The 24238-nt window shown below is 39.7% G+C and overlaps 2 protein-coding genes across 2 annotated transcripts; both read left to right on the forward strand.

The window, feature by feature from the left end:
• Positions 1-4162: 4162 nt before the first annotated feature.
• Snurf (SNRPN upstream reading frame) lies at positions 4163-16066 on the forward strand. Its single transcript, XM_013012179.1, has 4 exons — positions 4163-4276; positions 11230-11325; positions 15282-15429; positions 16036-16066. Exons 1-3 carry the CDS (start codon positions 4263-4265, stop codon positions 15385-15387), a joined length of 216 nt encoding a protein of 71 aa, XP_012867633.1. The 5' UTR covers positions 4163-4262; the 3' UTR covers positions 15388-15429; positions 16036-16066.
• Snrpn (small nuclear ribonucleoprotein polypeptide N) lies at positions 16034-24000 on the forward strand. Its single transcript, XM_013012178.1, has 8 exons — positions 16034-16043; positions 18921-18988; positions 20511-20662; positions 21701-21812; positions 22043-22195; positions 22951-23089; positions 23603-23728; positions 23830-24000. The coding sequence occupies exons 2-8, from the start codon at positions 18986-18988 to the stop codon at positions 23865-23867; spliced, it is 723 nt and encodes a 240-aa protein (XP_012867632.1). The 5' UTR covers positions 16034-16043; positions 18921-18985; the 3' UTR covers positions 23868-24000.
• Positions 24001-24238: the final 238 nt, after the last annotated feature.

A 24238-nucleotide genomic window follows, 5' to 3' on the forward strand; every position in this document is an offset into this window, starting at 1 on the left:
TTACAATTGCATGGGCAGGATAATGCGTACATTTCTTACCAAGCATTGCAGCCTCCTCCTTTGTTTACCCTTCCCATCCCTTCCCAGCCTCCCCCCTCCCCCCACATTGTGTTATTTTTAAGAGTCAACAGGAGACAACTCGATGCCTGTAATCTGTTCCAAATATATGTTAAGTCTTTTCATTGTAAAACCATTGTAGGCAATAAACAAAACCTCCATTATTTACCAGGTAAGGAAAACTGTGCACCAAATAGTAAGCCTATCCAGGGTAATATTTCTGTCAAATATCTGAGCTAGAATTTGAATCAAAGATCATAAATCTAAAAATATGATAATCAATACCAGTTTTATGGTATAGATTCTGTTCTAGTTTTTCAAGTGCAAATAGATGAATTTAAATGATACATCTTTATGTAGATAGTTTTTCTTATTTTTAAATTGTTCTGATAACAAGTCAACTGTCAATATAACTTTCTACAAATATGTTACAATACACTACTGTAAATTATTATTTTTAGTTAATATTCCATGAAATATTGACTTCTTTTGCATTTCTAGAGATTAAACCAGTACTTTCTCATGCTGGTCAAGAGTTTAACACTGAGCCAAAATTTGACAGCTTTATATACTTTAGACTAATAGGATATTATTTGTATCATAATGGTTATACTTTCTTTTCTGTACATATGGATTTCTTTATGTATTTTTTTTGTCAGTCGTGGGGCCTGAACTCTGGGCCTAGTCACTGTCCCTCAGCACTTCAACTCAAGGCTAGCACTCTACCACTTGAGCCAAAGCACCACTTCAGGCTTTTTCTACTTATGTGGTGCAGAGGAATTGAACCCAGGGACTCATGCATGTGAGGCAAGCACTCTAACACTCAGCCAACTTCCAATTCCCTAGACCTGATTCTTTTTTTTTGTCAGTTGTGGGGATTGAACTCTGGGCCTGGGCGCTGTCCCTGAGCTCTTCAGCTCAAGGCAAGCACTCTAACACTTGAGCCACCATGCCACTGGTTTTCTAGTGGTTTATTGGAGATAAGTTTCATGGACTTTCCTGCCAGGGCTGGACTTGAACTGCATTCCTCAGATCTCAGCCTCCTGAGTAGCTAGGATTACAGGTGTGAGTCACCAGTGCCTGGCTCTTTATTTACTTTTGAAACCTGTAATACATAGTTTGTTATGTTTAAAGTCAGCATTGATTTATCCTTGCAAACTGGTTTGCATACAGTATTGTATGAAGCTTAGAATGGGGGAGGAAGAGAATTTTAGCTAAAAAATCCATATTAGTCTACCACAGGCCCAATTCCCTGATGTGGAAAAGAGAAAAAGTAAATGTATGTAAAAAAAGCATTTCCTTAGATTCTTATTTTTAGCACTGATTTTCCTCAGCTCTACAAGTAACCTACAGTTTGAGATTACCATAAAATAGCAATAAAATCTACATCCAATCTACATGTAGTATATTATATAAATACATATGTTAATGGGTTCTTTAATGTTCCTTGAAAGTTCCTGTTTTCTCTCTTCCAGCTAAGACTAGTTATTGTCATATGTATTATTATTGATTTTATAGGTAGCCAAGGTAATTTCTCATCTTTGAATTTTAGGTTGGAATCTAATTTCCTGTGTAGAAGTTAAAACTCCAACTTAATTAGGACAGGTAATATTTCAAGTTAAATATTGTTCTTCCCAGTCATTTTCTCCCAGTTTTTTTCCACCAGTCCTGGGGCTTAAACTCAGGGCCTGGGCCCTGAATTTCTTTTGCTCAAGGCTAGCACTCTACCATTTGAGCCATAGCACCACTTTTAGCTTTTTCTGTGTATGTGGTACTGAGGAATGGAATCCAGGGCTTCATGCATGCGAAACAAACACTCCACCACTAAGCCACATTCCCAGCCCTGCTCCCACTTTTAAATGTGAATTTATATTGTTTATTAATTGGGATAGGGGTATAGTAGATACTGAATTCAGTGCTTCTTACTCTTTGTTGTTGCTTAATAGTTGAAATGAATGTCTAGTCTATTGTTAATTGGAGATGGAGTCTAGCTATTATTTTTGTCCATAATGACTTCAAACAGACATTTTCCAGATCTCAGCTCCATGGATAACTTGGATTTAGAGGCATATTATTAGCATCTATCAGTTGTGCAATAAAGCTTCATTGTGATGTTTGAGTATATGCATAAAACAAGCCTAACTGCATTCCCTATTAAAGGGTTTAAATATACTATAGTTTGCAGAGAATTTTTTCGTCATTTGTAAAAACAAAGTGTATAAAGTAGAAAAACAAAAACAGCTCATGCCAAATTTAAATTGTTTATCACCTTTAAGAATCAGGTCTGGGCGGGGCGCTGGTGGCTCAAGCCTGTAATCCTAGCTACACAGGAGGCTGAGATCTGAGGATCGTGGTTCAAAGCCAGCCCGGGCAGGAGAGACCGTGAGACTCCTATCTCCAATAAACCACCAGAAAACCAGAAGTGGCTCTGTAGCTCAAGTGGTAGGGCGCTCGCCTTGAGCTGAAGAGCTGAGGGACAGTGCCCAGGCCCAGAGTTCAAGCCCCATCGCCGACAAAAAAAAAAAAAAAAGAATCAGATCTGGCCGGGTGCTGGTGACTCATGCCTGTAATCCTAACTACTCAAGAGGCTGAGATCTGAGGAATGTTGTTTAAAGCCAGCCTGGGCAGGTCCCATGACCCACAAAAAAAAATCAAGTCTAATTTCAGCTGGGAGCTGGTGGCTCATTCCTGTAACCTTACTCATGAAGCTGAGATTTGAGGATTGTGTTCAAAGCCAGCCTAGACAGGAAAGTCTATGCGACACTTACCGCCAATTAACCACATAAAAACCTGAAATTACTGCTCAAGTGGTAGAGTGCTAGCCTTGAGCAAAAATGCTTAAGGACAGTGCTTAGGCCCTGAATTGGAGTCATATGCCCTGAAGCAAAAAAAAAGGGAGGGTAAAGTTCTTGGAGGTTGTGATATTTACACACACTACATTGTTCGCTGATTTAACTTTTCCCAAGCAATTTTTGTTGTTGTTGTTATGGGTGGTGGTGGCTGGAACTCATGTATATGCGCTATCCCTTTCTCTCTCTTTTTTTGTTGGTAGTGGGGCCTGAATTCTGGGCCTGGGTGTTGTCCCTGAACTCTTCCGCGCAAGGCCAACCCTTTACCACTTGCCACAGCACCACTTCCAGCTTTTTCTGCTTATGTGGTGCTGAGGAATTGAACCCAGGGCCTTATGCATGCAAGGCAAGCACTCTACCATTGAGCCACCTTCCCAGCCTCTGGCTCTTTTTCTCAAGGCTAGAGCTCTACCACTTTGAAACACAGTGCCACTTCCAGGGTTTTTTGTGGGGGGGGGCGGAGGAAGTGGTTGATTGGAGATGAGAATTTCACAGGGACTTTTCAACCTGGGCTGGCTTTGAACCGCAAAGGTCAGATCTCAGCCCCTGGACCCTACCTCGGAGGCTGAAATACGAGAGTGCTGTTAAAAGCCAGCCTAGGCAGTAAAATCCGTGATACTCACATCTCCAATAAACTACGAAAAAGAAAAAGAAGGGAAAAAAACACGAGAATTGGAGCTGTGGCTAAAGTGGTAAAGGGATAGCTTTGAGCAAAAGGTCAAGGGCAGGCCTCAGACTCTGGGTTCAACCCCCAGGACAGGTACCAACCTCCCTCCCCCCCAAAAAAAAAACCCAAAAGGAAAGAAGGAAAAGACACTGCTTTATTATTGTAATTATTGAAAAGGCACACTTTAACTGAAGACAAAGTCTCTCAGCAGTGCAGCCTTGTCCGTCTGGTCAGCCATTAGAACACGAATTAAACCATCTTTCCTTATTGCGTAAACAAAAACGTACGGGGTGTTAGTAATTCAGGGTTATTTAGCCAGTGTTTCCTGCAAACAACATCTTGGGGATAAAGTATTATTTCCTATTTTACACATATTTAAATATCGGTCCGTAGTTTCATGAATCCCAGGCCAACAGTAGTTTGCGATATCTCGCGCTCAACGCACCATTGGGACGACTACGCAGTGTCTGGTCGCTCTGTCCAAACAGGTCATTTCGGTCACTGCGCACGCATCCAGCCCTGCATTGCGGCAAATTGCCGCGCATGCGTGGCCACAGGACTGCTTGCTTGCGCATGCGCAGGCACAGGTGACAGCGCGCAGTACCAGAGCCGCAGTCGCGGAGACGGCGCCAGGAGGAGCGGTGTCTGGAGATGCCTGACGCCCGGTTCTGAGCGGCGGCAGCGACGCCATGGAGCGGGCAAGGTTAGCTGGGCCGGGGTCTTTCAGCCTGCAGATCCGTTGCTGTTGTTCCCTGAGGGGTCGAGGTCTTTGTTCCGGAGACCCCCGTGGCTCTCGCGGTAGTTTTGGGAGGCCGCGGCTGACCGCTCCTGTGAGGGCCGCGCGGCCGCTCCTGTGAGGCTCGGCTGCCGCGGCTGCGGCCGCTCCGGGAGCGAACCGAGCAAGTCGGTGGAGGCCGCCGGACCTCGGGTCCGAGCGGACACGGTGCGTGGCAGGGCCGCGGCCGCGCTGTTTGCCGCACTCTGCTGCCGCTTGCCGCGGTGCGGGGCACGGCGTCCCGTGAGGACCCGCGGAGGACGCAGCGCGGGGCTGCCTGGCTCGGGGCCTGGTTGCGGGATGGTGGGACGGCCGAGCGGAGGGAGAAGGAAATCGTTGGGGGTGTCGGGGGCGGGGGTCGGTCGTGCGGTCACCGGGCTGAGCGGGCGGATTTGGGCTGCGGTGGCGTCTGCGTGTGGGGAGGGGGCGGGGCGGGATTCGTGGCCCGGCCGTGGGGCTCTCAGAGCTGCAGAGCCGGCTTCGGGGTTATCTGTGGGAAGGTGTTGGGAGGGCGGTGTGGGGGTTCCAAGGGGGAATGCGGGGGGGGGGCGTTCTGTGAAGACCCCGTGATGCCGCAGCGCGTCCGGCAAGGGTGGGAAGCCCGGCTGGGAAGCCCGGCTGGGAAGCCCGGATGAGAAGCCCGGATGGGGTGGGCAGAGGCGCAGCTTTAAGACGGAGCAGTTTGTGTGGTTTTTTTTTTCTTTCTGTATTATATATTCCAGTTTATGTATTGTACTCATAGTGCAAATCCGCCCCGATCCTGCAGTTGTGATTGATTTCATAAATACTGGGCTTGCGGGTTTTGTTGTTGTTTTTTAAAGTGCCGATCACTTGCTTTGGTGTCGGTCGTACGTGTGTATTATTTTGAAGTTGTGTGCCTTGAGACAGGTGTCCGTGGTATCACCTGTTTGGTTTTCTCTCATTGTTTTTCAGAACCGAATCCTTGAAATTGGACTTAGGGTTGAGTGGGAGTGGGATTCATTTTTCAGGTACGCCATTGTGAGGTTCCCTTAAGATGGCTGCTACTGCAGAGGCTTTCTTGCGCGCAGGCGCGGCGGGGTAGGGGCAGTTGCCCCCTCCTCACAAAACTGCCAGGATGAGGGAGAGCTGTCTGCGCATGTCTGCGCAGCCTGCCTGTCTGCAGTCTCAGCCACACCCTCTCTTGAACGCAGCAGCAGTGAACTCAGGAGCCTCTGGATGGTACGTGACTGCCCCCCCCTCCCCTCACAGCACTGCAGTGCGGAGGGGAACAGATTGCGGAGGAGGAGAAGACAGCTGCTGTTGCTTGAATTGTGGCAGAGAGGGCGTTGGTTGGAGGAACGTGCAGTCTTGGCATGGAGGGGATAGCAGACATTCCATGCACCTGTCCGCTGCATTTGCTCCTTGCCAATCATTATGAACTGCAGTACGGAAGATGGGGATGAGGAGGAGACTGGGTTATTTAGGCCCCACCTAGCCATCTTGGGAACAGTCCCCAGCCCCCCAGTGTCCTAATGAAGGATTGGAGTGGAATTAGGGAGAAAACAGTGAGTTATAATTTCTGTCCATGTGGGTCTTCCCAGATTCGTATTGTGGGGGTATCTATGCGTACCTGGGTGCTGTGTCAGGAAGCCTAGAAAGAGATATTAAAACCGTTTGTAAAGACATATTTTCTTTTGGTAGATCTCATAGATAGGGTTTGATTTCTACTTTCCAGATGTAATAATTGAACAGATGTGTCATTGCCAAGCATCACCTTAATCTCTTCATACTCCATGGCCTGCTTCCTGCAGATGATTTTTTTTAACTGGCAGTTTGTTTCTAACCAGAACAGGGTCTTAACCTTTACTTGGCCACCTTGAGTGGTTATAGCTAAACTGTAAGTTGTCTTGAGAGAGAAAAGAGAATAAAAAAGTACAGAAAATTTTTTCACATTGGCATGTTATGATGTCAGAATTATTACTTAGGAATACTTACACTTATTGGAGTTTTAGATGAAAAGTTTTGGTAATTCTTCAGCTGGACGCACTGTTAATATTTGATGAATAAGTAATAAATCAACTGCCACTCAATTTCACCCTATTAATATTTTAGTATTTTAATATTTTCATCTGGATTTCAGAATGTAGCTCATGTTTATTCTCTTCTGGTTGTCAAGTGCTAGCATGATAAGCATGTACCCAGTGCTTGCCTTTAAATTAACCTTGCCTTCATATGGCACAGAATTGGAAAAATGGAATAATTTTGAAATTTCCTGTGTGGTTTATCATTTACCCACGTTTGTAGTGAGATATTGTTTGAAGTGTGTCTTGGTTTATCTTCTCTCTGTTTTTTCTCATCTTTTTTAAACTATTTGTTACCATCACTCATCTTGTAGTTTTTCAGCCTGAGCACCCTAATATGGGTAGAATCCTTTGAAAAAGTGCTCATCTTGTTTTAGTGCTTCTGAAGTTTCAAAATCTCTGTCTTTATCAGTGTAACCAGTTAATTTTGCATCAGTAGTAATTAAAGAAAAAAAACGTGTAGATACAGGGTCATTGTGTATTATGGACTGTCCTCCTACTCCAAAATTCTAGGTTACAACACCTGTTGTTTATTTGAAATTAGTATACAGTCCTTCCTTTGATTTAGATGAGTAGATTTTTTTCCAGGAATGTCTATATTTCTGTTTAAGGCAGAAATGTGGCTTATTCATAGAAAATAATTTTCTGTTGACTTGACTTTAGTTTTTGGTCCAAGTCTGGGTGAGACTCAAACTTTGTATTTGATACTTTGGCTCATTGGCTGGCAGTGTACTACCTGTGTCATACCTCCAACTCCTTGATTTCCTTTTCCTTTTTTTTTTGGATATGAATCCTGGCGCTTGAACTCAAGGCCTGGTGCTGTCCCTGGACTTTTATTTTCAAGGCTAATGCTCTACCACTTGAGCCATAGCCCCATTTACAGCTTTTTTGGTACTTAATTGGAGAGAAGAATCTCATGGACTTTCTTGCCTGGGCTGGCTTTGAACCATTGATCTTCAGATCTCAGATCCTTGAGTAGCTAGGCTTATCAGTATGAGTCCTCAGGTTTTATGTTGGTTTTTGTTTTTTTAACCAAATTCATATTTAAGAAATTGTCTTATAAGCTGAGCGCTGGTGGCTCACATCTGTAATCCTAGCTACTCAGGAGGCTGAGGTCTGAGGATTAAGGTTCAAAGCCAGCCCAAGCAGGAAATTTTGTGATACTTTTACCTCCAATAAGCCACTAGAAAACTGGAAGTGGTGCCATGGCTGAAGCAGTAGAGCCCTGGCCTTTAGTTGAAGAGCGCAGGGACAGCACCCAAGCCTAGAGTTCAAGCCCCACGAATGACAAAAAGAAAAAGAAAAAAAAGAAATTGTCTCGTAGAGCAATCTGTTGCATAGGTCATTATACATTGTTGACATTGTTCAGGAAGGGTACTTTTTGTGTGTATATTTGAAGCAGAGTTTTCTCTGTTCCTTTTCTTGCTGGCCTTGAGCTTACATGTAGTATAGGGCAGCCTCAAATTCTTAAGTTTTCATGATTTGTCATCTAAATATTAGAAATAATTCTTGACTACAGCAACATGAACAGGACAGTGAAAATTTTAATTCTGTTGTTGTTGTTTTGATTGGGAATATTTTTTTGTCCTGTCTCTCCATTTCAACTACTGTGGATCAAAGCCAGGGAGACTGAGTGATAAAATTGAAACTAATAAAATTCTTAAACTGATAAAAATTCAGATATGGAAGTTAACTCATTTATCTTAAAATTTCTGAGTACTTGCTAGTCTAGAAGTTTCATTTGGAAGCCTTGATTTTTCCTTATTTTGTGCTAGTCAAATACATACTGGAAGGAACTAATTTATCTTTATTATTTTTCATACTAAAGAACTGATGAAGTGGTAAGCAAACAGATTTTTGGGTTAAGAGACTATCTGAAATAATATAATATTGGATGAATCATAATTTAGTTGTTATCTGTACTGCATCCAATTAATTAGGATATTGAATATTAAATGTGTTTTGAGCCCAGAATTATTTTGTAGCATGGTTCATCATGTAATTTCTTTTTATGGTTTTTGTTCCTTTTTATTTATTTTTTTCTATAATTCCCTTATATTTATATTTCATGCCATACCATATTTTGTTAATCAGTTAATGGAAATTTAAGAGTACTCTGTCCATTATGAGCAATGGACACAATGCCCCATTGTGGTGTTTTACTATCACTCCATCTTGAAGGAGAATTGCTAGGTCATTCTGTTAATCTCATGGTCAGTATTTCCTGGAGTTTCAGAAGCTATAACATTTTACTTTCTCACTTTCTTCACATCTTTCTCAAGTCTGGTATTAAGTGGTATCTGTGGTTTTTATTTCCATTTCTCAAATGATTATTAATGTTGTAACGAATAATTTCATGTACTAAATTACAATTTTTTATCTTATTTGGAGAACTATTTACTCTGAGCCTTTGTGGTTTTATAGTTCGTTTGTAAGAATTTGTTTTTATTCTGCATACAAGACTGAAAAAATAACTTTGTTGAGGTATAGTAGAGATTAAAAAATGTTACATATATTTAGTGTTGGGAGATAAGAAATATTTTGGAAGCCATGATAATGAATCCCATACATTTATCCATCATTTCCAAAAGTCTCCATGCCTTTTTTCTTTTTTGATTATGTTTCTATTTTCCTTTAGATATTAGATATCCATTAACTATATAATACTTCCCTTCCTTTCTCCTGGATATATATTTACTTCATTTAGTTTTTTATTAAATGTCCAATTTATGCACATTGCATGTTTACTTATAATTCAGATGACATTTAAAGGACTATTGCCTAATTCAAAGTCATTGATATTAATATTTAAACATTTACTAGTTTCAAGGTCTCACATGAGTCTAGTTGATTTAAAATTATTTCTGTGGCTTTGTAGAACAATTGAAACTTCTTAAAACAGAATGAATCTCACTAACATTTTCATTTATTTTAAGTTCATATTTGATTATACAGGGGCAATTTCATTGTTAATTTTTCACATTTAATTGGTTAAAATTTTACTTTTAAAACTGTAACACTATTTTTTTAAAATGTTCTGTTCAGACAATTAGCTTTTGAGCTGTGACCTTGAATTATGCCTTTGAGATATTACTTGGCATGACTTTAGCATAGGGCCTTTCTCCTACCTTTTCTGGTTTAGCATTTGTATATTGCAGTTATTCCAGGCTCCAGAGGTTTTTAACATGGCTGCTCCAGGAGAGAGATTCGAATCAGTTTCTAAAAGCAGCTATTTTGTGAGGCTTTTTTTGTGGTAGTGAATTTTTTGTTTTTGGATCCGGTCGTGGGGCCTGAACTCTGGGTCTGGGCGCTGTCCCTCAGCTCTTCAGCTCAAGGCTAGCACTCTACCACTTGAGCCACAGCGCCACTTCTGGCTTTTTGCTTTTTGCTTATGTGGGCTGAGGAATCGAACCCAGAGCCTCAGGCATGCAAGGCAAGCGCTCTACCACTGAGCCACCTTCCCAGCCCTGAATTTTTTTTTTATTGTGAAAATACTGTACAGAGGGGTTACAATTACATGGGCAAATAATGAGTACATTTCTTATCAAGCATTGTAGCCTCCTCCTTTGTTTCCCCTTCCCATTCTATCTTCCTCCCGCCCCCCCACCCAACTCTCCCCCCTCACCAAAGTTGTAAAGTTCATTTTCGACATAACGACTTGTACATCTCATTGTTGCAATGGGTCCACCTATATCCCTATTTAAAGGATTTGTTTTTTCCCTTCCCCTCCACAAATTATAACAACATCAAATACAGTGAAAACAGGGGTTATACCATGGGGGAGTGACATACAAAGCAACAAAGAAATAATCTTATAAATGTGTTAGAAACAATCACATGAAAGAAAAAAAACATTTGAATACATATCTTAGGGTTCAGTTACCTAACATCAATTTATCTGACCTTTTCTGCTTGACTCAGACATATACTAGTTATTGTAAATAAGGGAAGCCATGGGATCTATGTTTCTTTGGGCCTGGCTTGTGGTAGTGAATTTTTGTTTCATCTTGATAGTTGTTTTAGTTTTGGTTTGGAAATGGTAAGGAAGTAATATTTGCATAAGATATTTTTTGTATTTGTGGTATTTATGATTTCATGTTGTATTCCACTACATAAAAGGATACAATGATTGAAAATAGACTTTGCCAAACAAGCTTTACTGATACCAAACAGTTTTACTAGTTCTTGGTGCAAAAGGTGAGTAGAATGGTTTTGGTAGTATATTACTGTGTCCATGTTTGTTTGTGCATGTATGGTCGGTTGGATCTATCTATCTATCTATCTATCTATCTATCTATCTATCTATCTATCTATCTATCTGATATATAAGTCTAAGTGTTGTCATAAATTGTGTGTAAATATAGATTAAAATGAATGTGGTTTTTCTTTTCCTGATCTTTCATAACTAGATTTTTATGTTATGAGCTTCTTTTTTTTTTTTTTGGTTGGTCATGGGGCTTGAACTCTGGGCTTGGGCACTGTCCCTATGCTCTTCAGCTTAAGGTGAGCACTCTAAGGCTTGAGCCACAGCGACACTTCTGGTTTTCTAGTGGTTTATTGGAGATAAGAGTCTCACGGATGTTCCTGCCTGGGCTGGCTTGAACCTTGATCTTCAGATCTCAGCCTCCTGAGTAGCTAGGATTACAGGTGACCAGCTATGTTATAAGCTTCTGAAAGCACAGATCATGAATGAAGAATGAAAACATTTATTTTAATTACATTGTAAACACTTTTAAATAGTTTTATACCAGATATAGTTTGAATGTGGTTGTAAATATAATCTTGAAATAAATAATTGTAGTCAGTGATGTTTATGAAGTAATTCTTTTTTCCTTTCAGGGATCGCTTACATCTGAGACGAACTACAGAACAGCACGTGCCAGAGGTGGAAGTCCAAGTCAAACGCAGAAGGACAGCCTCACTGAGCAACCAAGAGTGAGTAGAGTGTGGGTTAAGAATCAGTTTAGGTCAAAGTAATGGTTAGGATGAAAAAGTATCATGCAATGAAGACAATAATATTAACTTTTTGTTGTTGTTGGTGGTGGGCCTGAACTCTGGGCTTGGCTGCTGTCCCTCAGCAATTCAGCTCAAGGCTAGTGTTCTACCACTTGAGCCACAGCGCCACTTCTGGCTTTTTCTGCTTATGTGGTGCTGAGGAATGGAACCCAGGACCTCATGCATGCATGGCAAGCACTCTACCACTGAGCCACTTTCCCAGCCCCCTAAAATTAACTTTAATAATACAAAATTTTAATGTTATTTAATTTTGTTACATTTTTTCTTTTTAATTCCTTTATTATCACTGGAAAGCAATCATATTTTTTTAAGTCTCTCTTACAAGAAGACAAAGATAAGGGAAGTGGCCTCTGTGCCCTATCTTATGCTTTTCGGATGATAGACTGAACTAGAGGTGCCATCTGGTGGCTGTTTTCTGATATGAGCACAAAAATTTATTACATTTCAGAAAGATGAGAGAAGCGCAGGGAAGTAGCCTCTGTGCCCTATCCTATACTTTTCTTATGATAGGCTGAACTAGAGGCGCCATCTGGTGGCCGCTTTCTGATATGAGCACAAAAATTTATTACATTTCAGAAAGATAAGAGAAGTGCCAGAAGTGGTCTCCTTGCCCTATCTTATACTTTTCTGATAATAGGCTGAATTAGAGGCGCCATCTGGTGGCCGCTTTCTGGTAGACGCACAAAAATTTAAATGTTAATCTAAAACAAGATCATCTTTATTTGTCATCTCCTAATTCAACTCTGATTTTAATTCACTTTCCTTTCTGCAATTATGTATGGGATTTTATGTTTTTAAAGGTTTTATATTTATCCTTTAGTGTATGGATATTATTTCTGCTTTTCTTTATGTTATTAATGTATGCTTTAAAATTTTTCTGTGCTTGAAACCGGTACATATATGTGTGGGTATATTCTGCCCTTGAAATGTTTATGAAGTATTTATGCTTTTATCTGGTTAAAAATTTAAAATGGAGCGTGGTGCATGGCTTAAATCATAAAGTACTTCTCACATAGCAAGTGCAATGCTGTGGGTTCAATTCTTGGTACTACTAAACGCATTTAAAAACAGTCTTCTAGTATGTACACAGATACACATATGTATTTTATTTTAATATAATGTCTAGTGGGTTCTTAAAATACACATGAGTATTTTAATCCATGTTGAGTATACATTGAACCTTTTTTGTTTGTTTTTTTGGTTTTTTTTTTTGGGTCTGGTCATGGGCCTGAACTCTGGGCCTGGGTGCTGTCCCTCAGCTCTTCAGCTCAAGGCTAGCTCTCTACCACGAGCTACAGTGCCACTTCCGGCTTTTTTCCTTTTTTCTTATGTGGTGCTGAGGAATCAAACCCAGGGCCTCAGGCATGCAAGGCAAGTGCTCTACCACTGAGCCATCTTCCCAGCCTTGAATCTTTGACACTTTGTAATTGAGTCTAAATTTTATGTTTGTAAGCTAACAATCTATTTCTCATATTTATATTTTTCAAATTTGTGATGTTAATACATAAATATATTCCCAAAACTTTAGTCTCACTTGGCACTAGTGGCTTACACCTGTAACCCTAGCTACTGAGGTGGCTGAGATCTGAGGATCATGGTTCAAGCCAGCCTGAGTAGGAAAGTCCGTGTGACTCTTTTCTCCAGGTAACCCACCAGAAAATCAGAAGTGGTGCTGTGGCTCAAGTGGTAGAGTGCTAGCCTTGAGCTGAAGAGCAGGAACAGGGTCCCAGGCCCAGAGTTCAAGCCCCAAGCCCAACAAAAAAAAATAAAGAACACAAAACTTTAGCCTAAACTATAGGACCAGTTTATCTCCATTACCTCTCAAAGATCGTTCTGTGTATCCGTGTGCATGCATTTCTTGCCCATGCATGTGTGTGTGGCAGTCCTGGGCCTTGAACTCATGGCCTGGATCCTGTTCCTGAGCTTTTCAGTTCAAGGCTAGAATACAACCACTTGAGCCACAACTCCATTTTGTCTTTTGGTGGTTAATTGGATTTTCCTGTCCCAGTTGTCTTTGAACCAAGATCTTCAGATCTTAACCTCCTGAGTAGCTAGGATTATAGGTATGAGATGGTGTTCCTGGAATGGGGATTTGTAATCAATATCAGTGAATTTTTTATTTTTCATGTAATGCTGAAGGAAGTATTGAGTAGACTTTTGATAGTGTCTAATTTCCCAGAGTGCCATAATGCTAACACTATTTTTTTCATTTCTCCAGAATAGATAGTACACTTATAAGCTTTTTCTGATGGTGGTAGTTGCTTCTTGGGTGTTTGACCATTGGCAAATTTGAGAGGAATCTCATTGAAAGTGCTATGGTTTAGAGACCTTCTTCTCTGTAACAGTGAGTTGGAGGCTGCACCGGTATTAGAGAGCTGTGGTGGCTACAACAGATGCAGCCACCTCAGATTCATTATTATTGATACAGTTGAACAGGTCAGAGAAGGCCTCAAACACATTTTCTCAAGATGAGTTATCCTTTCATACATACACATCAGTGACTTTCTTTGGATATCAGAGATTAGGATATCTAGAAGGTTTTTGGGGGTTAGGGGGTGGTTTAGGGAAATGTATTCATTTTATAGACAGAATTGATTGAATCATTAACCATCCAACTTTATTCAGTCTACTCTCCAGATCCCATTTTCCTTCTTAAACATCATCAGGCTTCAAACCTCAACCCTTTAATTTCTGTTTCATCTTTGGTGGTTTAGCCATCTGAAGTCACCCCCTTAGCATGAGCTCGTCTCATCCATGCAATTCACCTAAAACAATAAGTATCTTTTGCTGAATTGTAAGAATTTGGAGATGACCTCTCAGGTACCAAGGCCAAAGGGATAGCTGTATTTTTTTTGGGGGGGGGGTCTGGTCCTGGGGCCTGAACTCTGGGCCTGGGCGCTGTCCCTCAGCTCTTCAGTTCAAGGCTAGCGCTCTACCACTTGAGCCACAGCGCAACTTCCGGCTTTTTTCTTTTTGCTTATGTGGTGCTGAGGAATCGAACCCAGGGCCTCATGCATGCAAGGCAAGTGCTCTACCACTGAGCCACCTTCCCAGCCCCGACAACTGTATTTTTAAGTATAAAATTACATGTTCAAAACTACAGAAAACATAGAAAATTGAGCACAGTATCAGCATGAAATGACTGGTGTTTAGTTTTTCCTTCTATCAGGTCAGATCACATCAGGTCTTTTATACTGTTTGAACAATACATCCAGGCTAGCTTTTGTGCTGATTATTTTGGAGATGGTGACTCAGGTGTTTTCTGTCTTGTCTGGCTTTGAAATCCTATTATTTAGATCTCAGCCTTTTAACATTAGCCATTAGTACCCCGCCCAGGCCTTTTTGTTCCTATATTTCCTCTCATTGTAGTCACAGATAGTTTACTGATCTATTAGGTGATGCTTGACGACTTTTCCAAATAATGGTCTTGCTACTAATAAGCTACTATTACATAGTTTAGGAGCTCTCAATCATACTAGACTTGAAACTGTTTCAGGTAGTGACTTAGGGGGATCAGTATGGATAGGCAAATAATATCTCACTGAAAATCTCAGCAGAACTCTTACCTTATGGTTGAGAGACTGGAATGCAGTGTAATTATAGAGTTACATTAATGACTATGGTGCTACAAGTTCTAGAAGTATTCATGCTTAAGTTTTTAGTTTTAGGTTTTTTTGTATATCCAAAGTGGGTAAGTATTCACTGGATTCTTTCCCATTCTTATGTGTATACAGACTCCTTTTTTTACAGCTAATTCATAATGTAATGGTGTGCTCTGACCCCACAGAAAGACAAAATATAACATTCTCTATGTTTTATATGGTTTTATCCAAAGGTGTTTCCTATCATTTATACGTATTGTCTTCTTGTCATAGGTGTCACTTGTATGCCAGGCGTTCTCAGCAGCATCAAATTCCTGTGGTGGATTTCCAGGCAGAACTAAGACAGGCATTCTTGGCTGAGACACCAAGAGGTGGTTAAAGTATCGGAACATCAAAAATAGCTGATTTCAAGAAAAAACAGGTTAGAGGCAATACTGAAATGATCAGAAATAATAAATGGAGGTTTAATTGATTGATATCATTGAAATAAAATTTTGTTAAATGCTGTATGCTTATTCAGTACCACAAGAGAAAAATAAATGCATTGAATAAAATTGAAAGTGGAAGTATGTCCTTAATATCTGCATGACACTTGTCATGTTTCTGAATTCTAATATTCAGAATTCAGAGAGACTTCACTTTTAAGAAATTTTATTCTTAAAAAAATTTTATTCTTATCAATGATTTTTCAACTTGACATGGAAAATATTTCATTATAAATGACTTGAATATTTGGGAAAATCTTTTATAATTTGCTTTTGTGGGAAACTTCATTTTTTTGTTTGTAGTTTTTGAAGTGTTTTTAGTTGTCATAACCATAAAAAATCATGTGCTAGTTACCTTTTAATTTCAGTATCATTTAAATTTTAATTCAGTGTCCATAAATTATGCTGCAAATACATATCATTCATTAGCTTTGAGTGTTAGGGAATGTTAAATAATTTTCCATGGTAATTTACTAATTTTTTTCATTTTTTTGTCTTTTTCTCACTTTTCTGTTTTCATCAATGTGTGTCTTTTTTGTCAGCAAACAATGTAATAAAGTTCTTATCCATAAATTTTCAGTGTGATGTATATTTATTTCTTTTGTCTTTATGTTGATGATTTACATTTTTCAGAAAAAAATAGTTGAGAACTTCATTTACTATATTATTATTTTGAAAATTTCTAAGATTAGAATTGGTATCTATTTGGTAGTTTAGTATGGATTTTAGAAAATAAGAGAGAAGTGAAGTTTATTGATTCTTGTCTAGAGAATTTCATTTCAATTCTTTATCTTCAGTAACTTAGTTTAGTTGATTCTCTAAATCACATCATGTCCAGATGCTCCCCAGAATAAAGACATTTTTTCAATGACTTGGTGTACACATTTTTAAAATTATTTTTGAGAAATGATGTGCTTATATATCTTGTTTTGGACTGGATTTGAAATCTTGTCTCAACCTCTATAGATTCCTGGGATTATAGGCATGTACTACCACACCAGTTTACAATTTTTTTTGCCAATACTGGGGATTGAACTGAGGGACTGAAACACGCTACAACTTAAACTCTACACCTTAAACACTCTACAACTTAAACGCTGCAACTTAAACTCCCTTCCCCCCTGGCTTCTAGCTTTAATTTATTTTTCATTTTTTTTTGTCCTGGATTGGTTTGAGACTGTGATCTCATCTCAGCCTATAATTGATGATTTTCCCCAAGAATTTTTTTTTTTGGGTCCGGTTGTGGGGCCTGAACTCAGGGCCTGGGTACTGTCCCTCAGCTCTTCAGTTCAAGGCTAGTGCTTTACCACTTGAGCCACAGCACCACTTCCAGATTTTTTCTTTTTGCTTATGTGGTGCTGAGGAATAGAACCCAGGGCCTCAGGCATGCAAGGCAAGCGCTCTACCACTGAGCCACCTTCCCAGCCCATTCCCCAAGAATTTTATTTACTATTAATATTACATTTTGCTAATACTGAGGCTTGAGTTTGGGGCCTTGTGAGTTTTTTAGCTCAAGGCTAATGTTATATCCAGGTGAGCTATAGCTCTACTTTTTGATACTTTGCAGTATCAAAGACAGGCTGTCTTTGAACTGTATTTGTCAGATCTTAGTCTCCTGAGTAGCTAGGATTACAGGAATAAGTCACTGGGGCCTTGTCAAATTCTTGTACATTTTTAAGTATAATATTTAATATATTTAGATCTATAAGTGGTACCATCTATTTCCTTGCTTTGTTTATTCTATTGTAAGTTGCTAGTTCTAATTATATATATTTGAAAATCAAACGTATTAGAATATATCCATGTTCATTTATATTTTATTTTTTTTAATTTTGTCATTTGTGCAGCCTGAACTCTGAGCTTGGGTGCTGTCCCTCAGCTCTTCAGCTCAAGGCTAGTCCTCTACCACTTGAGCCACAGTGCCACTTCCAGCTTTTTCTGCTTATGTGGTACTGAGGAATTGAACCCAGGGCCTCATACAAGTAAGGCAAGCACTCTACCACTGAGCCACCTTCCCAGCCCCCTCATTTGTATTTTAAATGCATTGAGACTAGAGTGGATGACAAATGGAATGACAGACATGTTCTAAAATTTTAATATCTTGATCACTCTAAAGGAGAATTTGCTGATCTTTTACTGAGTCAGATGCGAAACAAGACAACAACAAAGTCAGGTTCAAGTGGCTCATATCTAAAATCCTAGCTTCTCGAGATTGAGATCTGAGGATTGAGGTTCAAATCAAGCCCAGGCATGAACATTTGTGACATTCTTATCTCCAGTTAATCACTGCAGAGCTAGAAATTGTGTTGTGGTTCAAGTGGTAGAGACAAAAATCTCAAGGATAGCACCTCAGCCATGAGTTCAAGCCCAGGACCAGCATAAAAATTACTAAAAACCCAAAACAAGAAAAGTATAAATAAAGTTAGGGGAAGAGTTCTGATTTCTAGTGATGATGGTGACACTTAGGAGGCTGAGGCAGTAGGATCCTGAATTTCACACCAGCCTAGGATTTACAGTGAGACCATCTACAAACAGTAGAAACAATACATCCACATGCACACATGTGTACTCACATATACACATGTATTCACATATACATGTAAAATTTGTGATATGTTTTGCAGGTAGTATCAACAGTTTGAAACCTTGTACAACAGTGCTCTGATTTGACTCCATACTCAGTTTATTCAAATTCTAAGCCTATTTGGTACTTGGTGAAGAAAGATTATTTAACATTTATAAAGGCATTTAGGGAAAATCAGGAACATACAGTTGAAAATTATTGAGAGTTGAGCCAAAAATAAAAGATGTTAGCTTGTAAGTAATTGAGACATTGATATAAATTTCAGGAAGGAAAATTAAACTTACTTGGATCTATTTAATATTTACTAGGGCCAGGCACTAGTGGATCACACCTGTAAATCTAGCTACCCAGGACTTTATTAGGCAAGAAAGTCCTTGACACCCTTATCTCTGATAAACTGCCCAGTAAAATCTGGAAGTGGAGCTGTGGTTCAGTGATAGAGCACTAGCCTTGTGCAGAAAGAAGCTCACGGATAGCACCTACGCCCTGAGTTCAAGCCTCAGGACTGGCACGCGCGCGCACGCACACACACACACACACACACACACACGATCTACTAGAGACTTACTATTCAGTGAATTTTTATCAATTTAGGTATCTCAAATAGAAGTTGAAAATGTAGGAATAGTGATATATATTAGTTCATGAGTGTAAGAGGATGAATATTTTTAAATACGTGTTCTGTAATGATTGGGGGAGGGCATGAATTGTCTTTATAAAAACAGTGTAAGTTGCAGTGCAGCTACATCATGCTTTCCTCTGCAGGATCCATCCACTGTTTGTGAAGCTTCTGCCCAGCTTGCATTGTTTCTAGGAGAACCTGCATCATACCTTTATTTATAGCTTTCCCCTAGGTTTAAAGGTCCTGAAATTTTACTGCTGACACCGGATTTTGTGGAACAGCAATCATGGTAAGATACACATTATGGCAGAGGGGTGGTAAGCTGAGATATGGGACCCAAATATTAGTTTCCAATTGTGTCATTCTTTGTGTTCTGAAAGTTAGAAGGTACAGAGGAAGATACTCATTCCATTGACTAACACCTAGAGATTGGTAGTGTCTAGTGTCCTGTCAATGGTCAGTAGGAAATGAAATTGATAACTATAGGGTAGGGATGGGGGAAAAGGGATAATGATGGAAGGGGTAAAAGTAACCAAGAAGCATTGTACTTGCAATCTGACTTACAGAATTGTAATCCCTTTGTACAAGTACTTGATGCTAAATGATGAAGATGTTTCCAAATATTACTGGAATGTCTCTGGGTATGATACTGTAATTTTTGGTCATGATTATAATATTAAAGGATCATCTTGAAGACAGGTGATTTTAAGTTAGATTTCAATAGATCCAGACTTTGAGAATAAGTTTTTGAGTTAATCATTATTTAGAAATTTAGTTTGGATGGAGAGAATGCATTCTAAACAAAGTTCTATGATCCTGACAGTATGCAACATGCATTCTCAGAAATAGTACACTCGCAAAATCAGTTATTGACATATGAAAATCCTTTCATTTATAAATTCTCTAGATTACATTATCTTGCTGAGATATGGCATCAGATTAAAATGTCAGAAAGACTAATGAATAATAATTATTAAAGGTACCATAAAAGGAAGAAAGCGAAAGAAATTTGGTTTCTTTGGTCGGTCATAGGACTTGAACTTAGGGCCTGGGCACTGTCTCTAAGCTTTTTCACTCAAGGCTAGTGCTCTACCATTTTACACCACAGTGCCACCTTTGGTTTTCTGGGGGTTAATTGGAGATGAGCCTCATAGACTTTCCTGCCCAGGCTGGATTTGAACTGCAGTCCTCAGATCTCAGTGTCCTGAGTGGCTGAAATTACAGGCATGAGCCACCAGTACCTGGCTCTTTTTAAAGATTTTTTTAAAAAACTTTTTTTGGGGGGGTCCTTTTGGTGCTGGGGATTGAACCCAGGATGTTGCACTTGGTAGGCAAGCACTTTGCTACTGAGCTATATCCTAGCCCATTTTTTTTACAATAATAAAAATGTTCTAAATAAGCTTGTATTGGCTTGATGAGATTTGCAATTTTAGCTATGAATTTGTGTAAGAGAAACAGTTCACAGGGTTAGGCATCTTATAGGAAGAATGTTATATAGGAAAGGAGAGATGAAATCTCAAAAAGTGGGGGACTGGGATGAGGAATCTCAATCTTGGAAAATAGCTCTAATGACAGTAAAGTTGCCTAGCATTCTGGGAAGAGGATCTTTATTTAAAGGACCATAATGATTCCGGATCAAAATTTGGTCTTGTATATTTAGGAAATGTGGACAAATGTTGGAGAAAGTTGTAAAGGAAGATGTGTTTAGTTCTGAAAACCAGATATTTATAAGGAGTGAGAAAGAAAATAAGGAAAGGTTGGAAAACTAGCCTACAGATGGGCTGTTCATGATATTCCTGTACTGCTTGCAGACTGTGGGCAAGAGTAGCAAGATGCTGCAGCACATTGACTACAGAATGAGATGTATCCTGCAAGATGGCCGAATCTTCATTGGCACCTTCAAGGCTTTTGACAAGCATATGAATTTGATCCTCTGTGATTGTGATGAGTTCAGGAAGATCAAGTAAGGCAGATTTGGATAAAATGTGGGAGGCAGGGGCTGTGGAAAGACAAGGCCCAAATTTAAGTAGTTTGTAAAGGGTAACAAGTACTTAGGGAACTGCAGCATTGTTTGTTATTGTCTCACATCTTGGCCTCATCTCCAAGTTGTGTCAGAGCCTCAGAACCTTAGAGTCATTATATTCTAATGAGAATAATATATACAATGGGACCAACGCTGTATAGCATATGTAACATTTCCAGAATTGAGAAATTATTGTTGATTGCCATCTATGACAGTCTTTCAGAAAGAAAGAATTTTTTTTTGTTGTTGGGCATGGGGCCTGAACTCTGGGCCTGGGTGCTGCCCCTCAGCTCTTCAGCTCAAGGCAAGCGCTCTATCACTTGAGCCATAGCACTTCTGGCTTTTTTCCCCTGTTAATGTGGTGCTGAGAAATAGAGCCCTCATGCATGCAAGGCAAGCATTCTACCACTGAGCCATCTTCCCATCCCCAAAGAAGGAATTTTGACATAGTGAAAGAATACTGTCCCTCCTAGATGAGGTGTTGGAGAGTGGTATATTTAATATCTTGGCTGCCTATTGCTGTTTCAAATTCCTTAGTTTTGTCAATACTTAATTAATTAAAATGATTTTAACAGATCTGCTTGCCATTTTTACATGGAACCTTAGATTTTATTTTACCTGTCTTAACACACCTGTATTTTACAAAAGAAATTCCTTTGGATTAGTAGCCTGTTTTTGGAATTCTGGACATCAATTCCCACAAATGAGGATATGAAGGAAAGCATTTTAAGTTAATTGGAAAATTGACTAGAGCCTGCAACTGAGGAAATTTTAAAATAGCAAGAGAATATCCTGCAAAAGCCTGAAGTAACATAGAAGAGCTTTATATTTTACACATGTTAAAAATGTAAGGGACTGTACAGATTAGTCACAGTTATACCTAAAAATCTTGGCATTCGTTTTTGTCTTAATTGGAACTTTATGGAACGAGTAACTCGGATTCACTAAAGATTGTTTTACTAACATTGTGGTTTATAGGCCAAAGAATGCAAAACAGCCAGAGCGTGAAGAAAAGCGGGTTTTGGGTCTGGTGTTGCTCCGTGGAGAAAACTTGGTTTCCATGACTGTGGAGGGGCCACCACCTAAAGATGTAAGGAATATTTTTTATTATTTGTAAGTTTGTTGTTAATTGACATATGGACCAGAAGTTTACTGGATTAGAAATTTGGCAGAGAGCTCCATGGTACATTTGATCACTTAGTCACTTGAGTATAGCACTCATGTGAGAGTGGTGGTATGGGAAAACAGTAATTTTGAAGAAAGCTGCTGAAAATATGAAGTAAACCCTGTGTTTTTCAAATTCTTCCTGTTTTGTTTCAGACTGGCATAGCTCGAGTACCACTTGCTGGAGCTGCAGGAGGTCCTGGGGTCGGGAGGGCTGCTGGCAGAGGAGTGCCAGCTGGTGTGCCAATTCCCCAGGCTCCTGCTGGATTAGCCGGTCCTGTCCGAGGTGTTGGAGGTCCATCCCAGCAGGTAAGGGGATGAAAGAGATTTGGATTAATAGAAAAATGTGACTAGAATCTGGGCAGAGTATACATCCCATATTATTTAAGCCACATATGTTCTAGGAAGAACTTGTGGAAAAATATAACTATCTTAAAGTGTTAAAGGAAAAGGAGAGAAATAAAGCTGGTTATTTACCTACTTGACAAGTAAAGAAAATATGGATGACATTACTAGAAAAGAAAAAAAGGCAGAAGAGTTTATTAGAGTAAATATGCAAGAGGAAAAATTATTTCATTGTTATTTTCAATGTAATATACAAAGGGATTTCAGTTATATAGGTCAGGTACTGAGTACATTTCTTTTGGGCTAGTGTCACCCCTTTGCTTACTCTCTCCTAGTTTTTCCTACATCTCTATCCACAAGTGGTATAGTTCATTTACAACATAGTATCTAATGAGTACCACTGCTGTATTTGTTACTCTTTGTCCCTCCATTTCTGTGCTCCCCTTTACCCTCCCAAGAACAGATAAATGAACAAACAAGACAAATGTATGGGACTGAGTGGCTGGTGTAGCACAATGGTAGAGTGCAATTACCATTCTCATTTCTCTGCATTTGATCCCCAGCAGCACAAAAACAAGAATGAAATGACAGATTACAAGAGAGTGATAACTGAACAACTATTTAGCTTCCAATAAGACATATCCATTGTTTCTTTTATGTGTTTGTAAATGTAAAGGTGTACCTCACTGTTCATTGTCTTCCTGGCTGTGCTTTCTCAGGTAATGACTCCGCAGGGAAGAGGCACTGTAGCAGCAGCCGCTGTTGCTGCTACTGCCAGCATTGCTGGAGCCCCAACCCAGTACCCACCAGGACGGGGGACTCCACCCCCACCTGTTGGCAGAGCAACCCCACCTCCAGGTAAGAGATTTATTCACAATAATTTGGGTCTCTAAAAGATTAAATGTTATACTTAGGAAGTGTTGTTGTAATGTGCTAACATTAAGAATCATGAATTAAGGCCTAGTTTAAGTAAGAATTTAGGGATTTTCCTATAATTTCAAATGAGTGGCTATGGACTTTTGAATTGAAAATGGCATTGGGAAGGATAATACTTGAAGAAATGCTTCATACTCTTAATTTGGTGTTGGTCCCGAGCTTACTCATGAGGCCTTTATTTTATTTTATTTTTATTTAGTTTTTATTTTTGTTTTTCGTGGGGCTTGAACTCTGGGCCTGGGCGCTGTCCCTCAGCTCTACCACTTGAGCCACAGTGCCACTTCTGGTTGGAGATAAGAGTCTCACAGACTTTCCTGCCCAGGTTGGCTTTGAACCTTGATTCTCAGATCTCAGCCTCCTGAGTAGCTAGAATTATAGGCGTGAGCCACCGGCACCCAGATGAGGCCTTTATTTTTGTCATATTCTTCTTTGTAGGTATTATGGCTCCTCCACCTGGTATGAGACCACCCATGGGCCCACCGATTGGGCTTCCCCCTACTCGAGGGACACCAATAGGTATGCCCCCTCCCGGAATGAGACCCCCTCCACCAGGAATTAGAGGTGAGTAGAGACTAGGAACTCTTAAGATGACAGACAAATCCTTGAATTTTTATATGCCCCTTTACTAACTCATACAGAATAATATTATGTTTCCTTTCTAGGTCCACCTCCCCCCGGCATGCGCCCACCAAGACCCTAGGATGTTGTTGATCCATACAAGTCCCATTTTTGCCCTGCAGTACATCTTGTGAAATTGTGTAGACTGTTTGTGAGCTTTCTGTCCCCCTTTCTGCATTAATAGTAGCTAATAATAAATACATAGAGCAATTAAATTATGAGGTACTGTTGTATATTTTTTCTGTTTCTGTTGGTTTAATTGAGGTCAAAGGTGTAATCAGTCATTACTGGTCTTGAAAATACTGTCTGTGTTGTGAGTCATGGTAAACTATGTATTCAAGTTGATTTCTCTTTGGGGGATTAGAATTGAGGTGATTTCTTGTTTCCACCTTTTAACTTTCACTTTGTTTATTGACTGATATGTTCACTGATTGGTATTGGGTAATGTACAGG

This window comes from Dipodomys ordii, unplaced genomic scaffold, assembly GCF_000151885.1.
Source record: "Dipodomys ordii isolate 6190 unplaced genomic scaffold, Dord_2.0 Scaffold15, whole genome shotgun sequence".
Taxonomy (NCBI): domain Eukaryota; kingdom Metazoa; phylum Chordata; class Mammalia; order Rodentia; family Heteromyidae; genus Dipodomys; species Dipodomys ordii.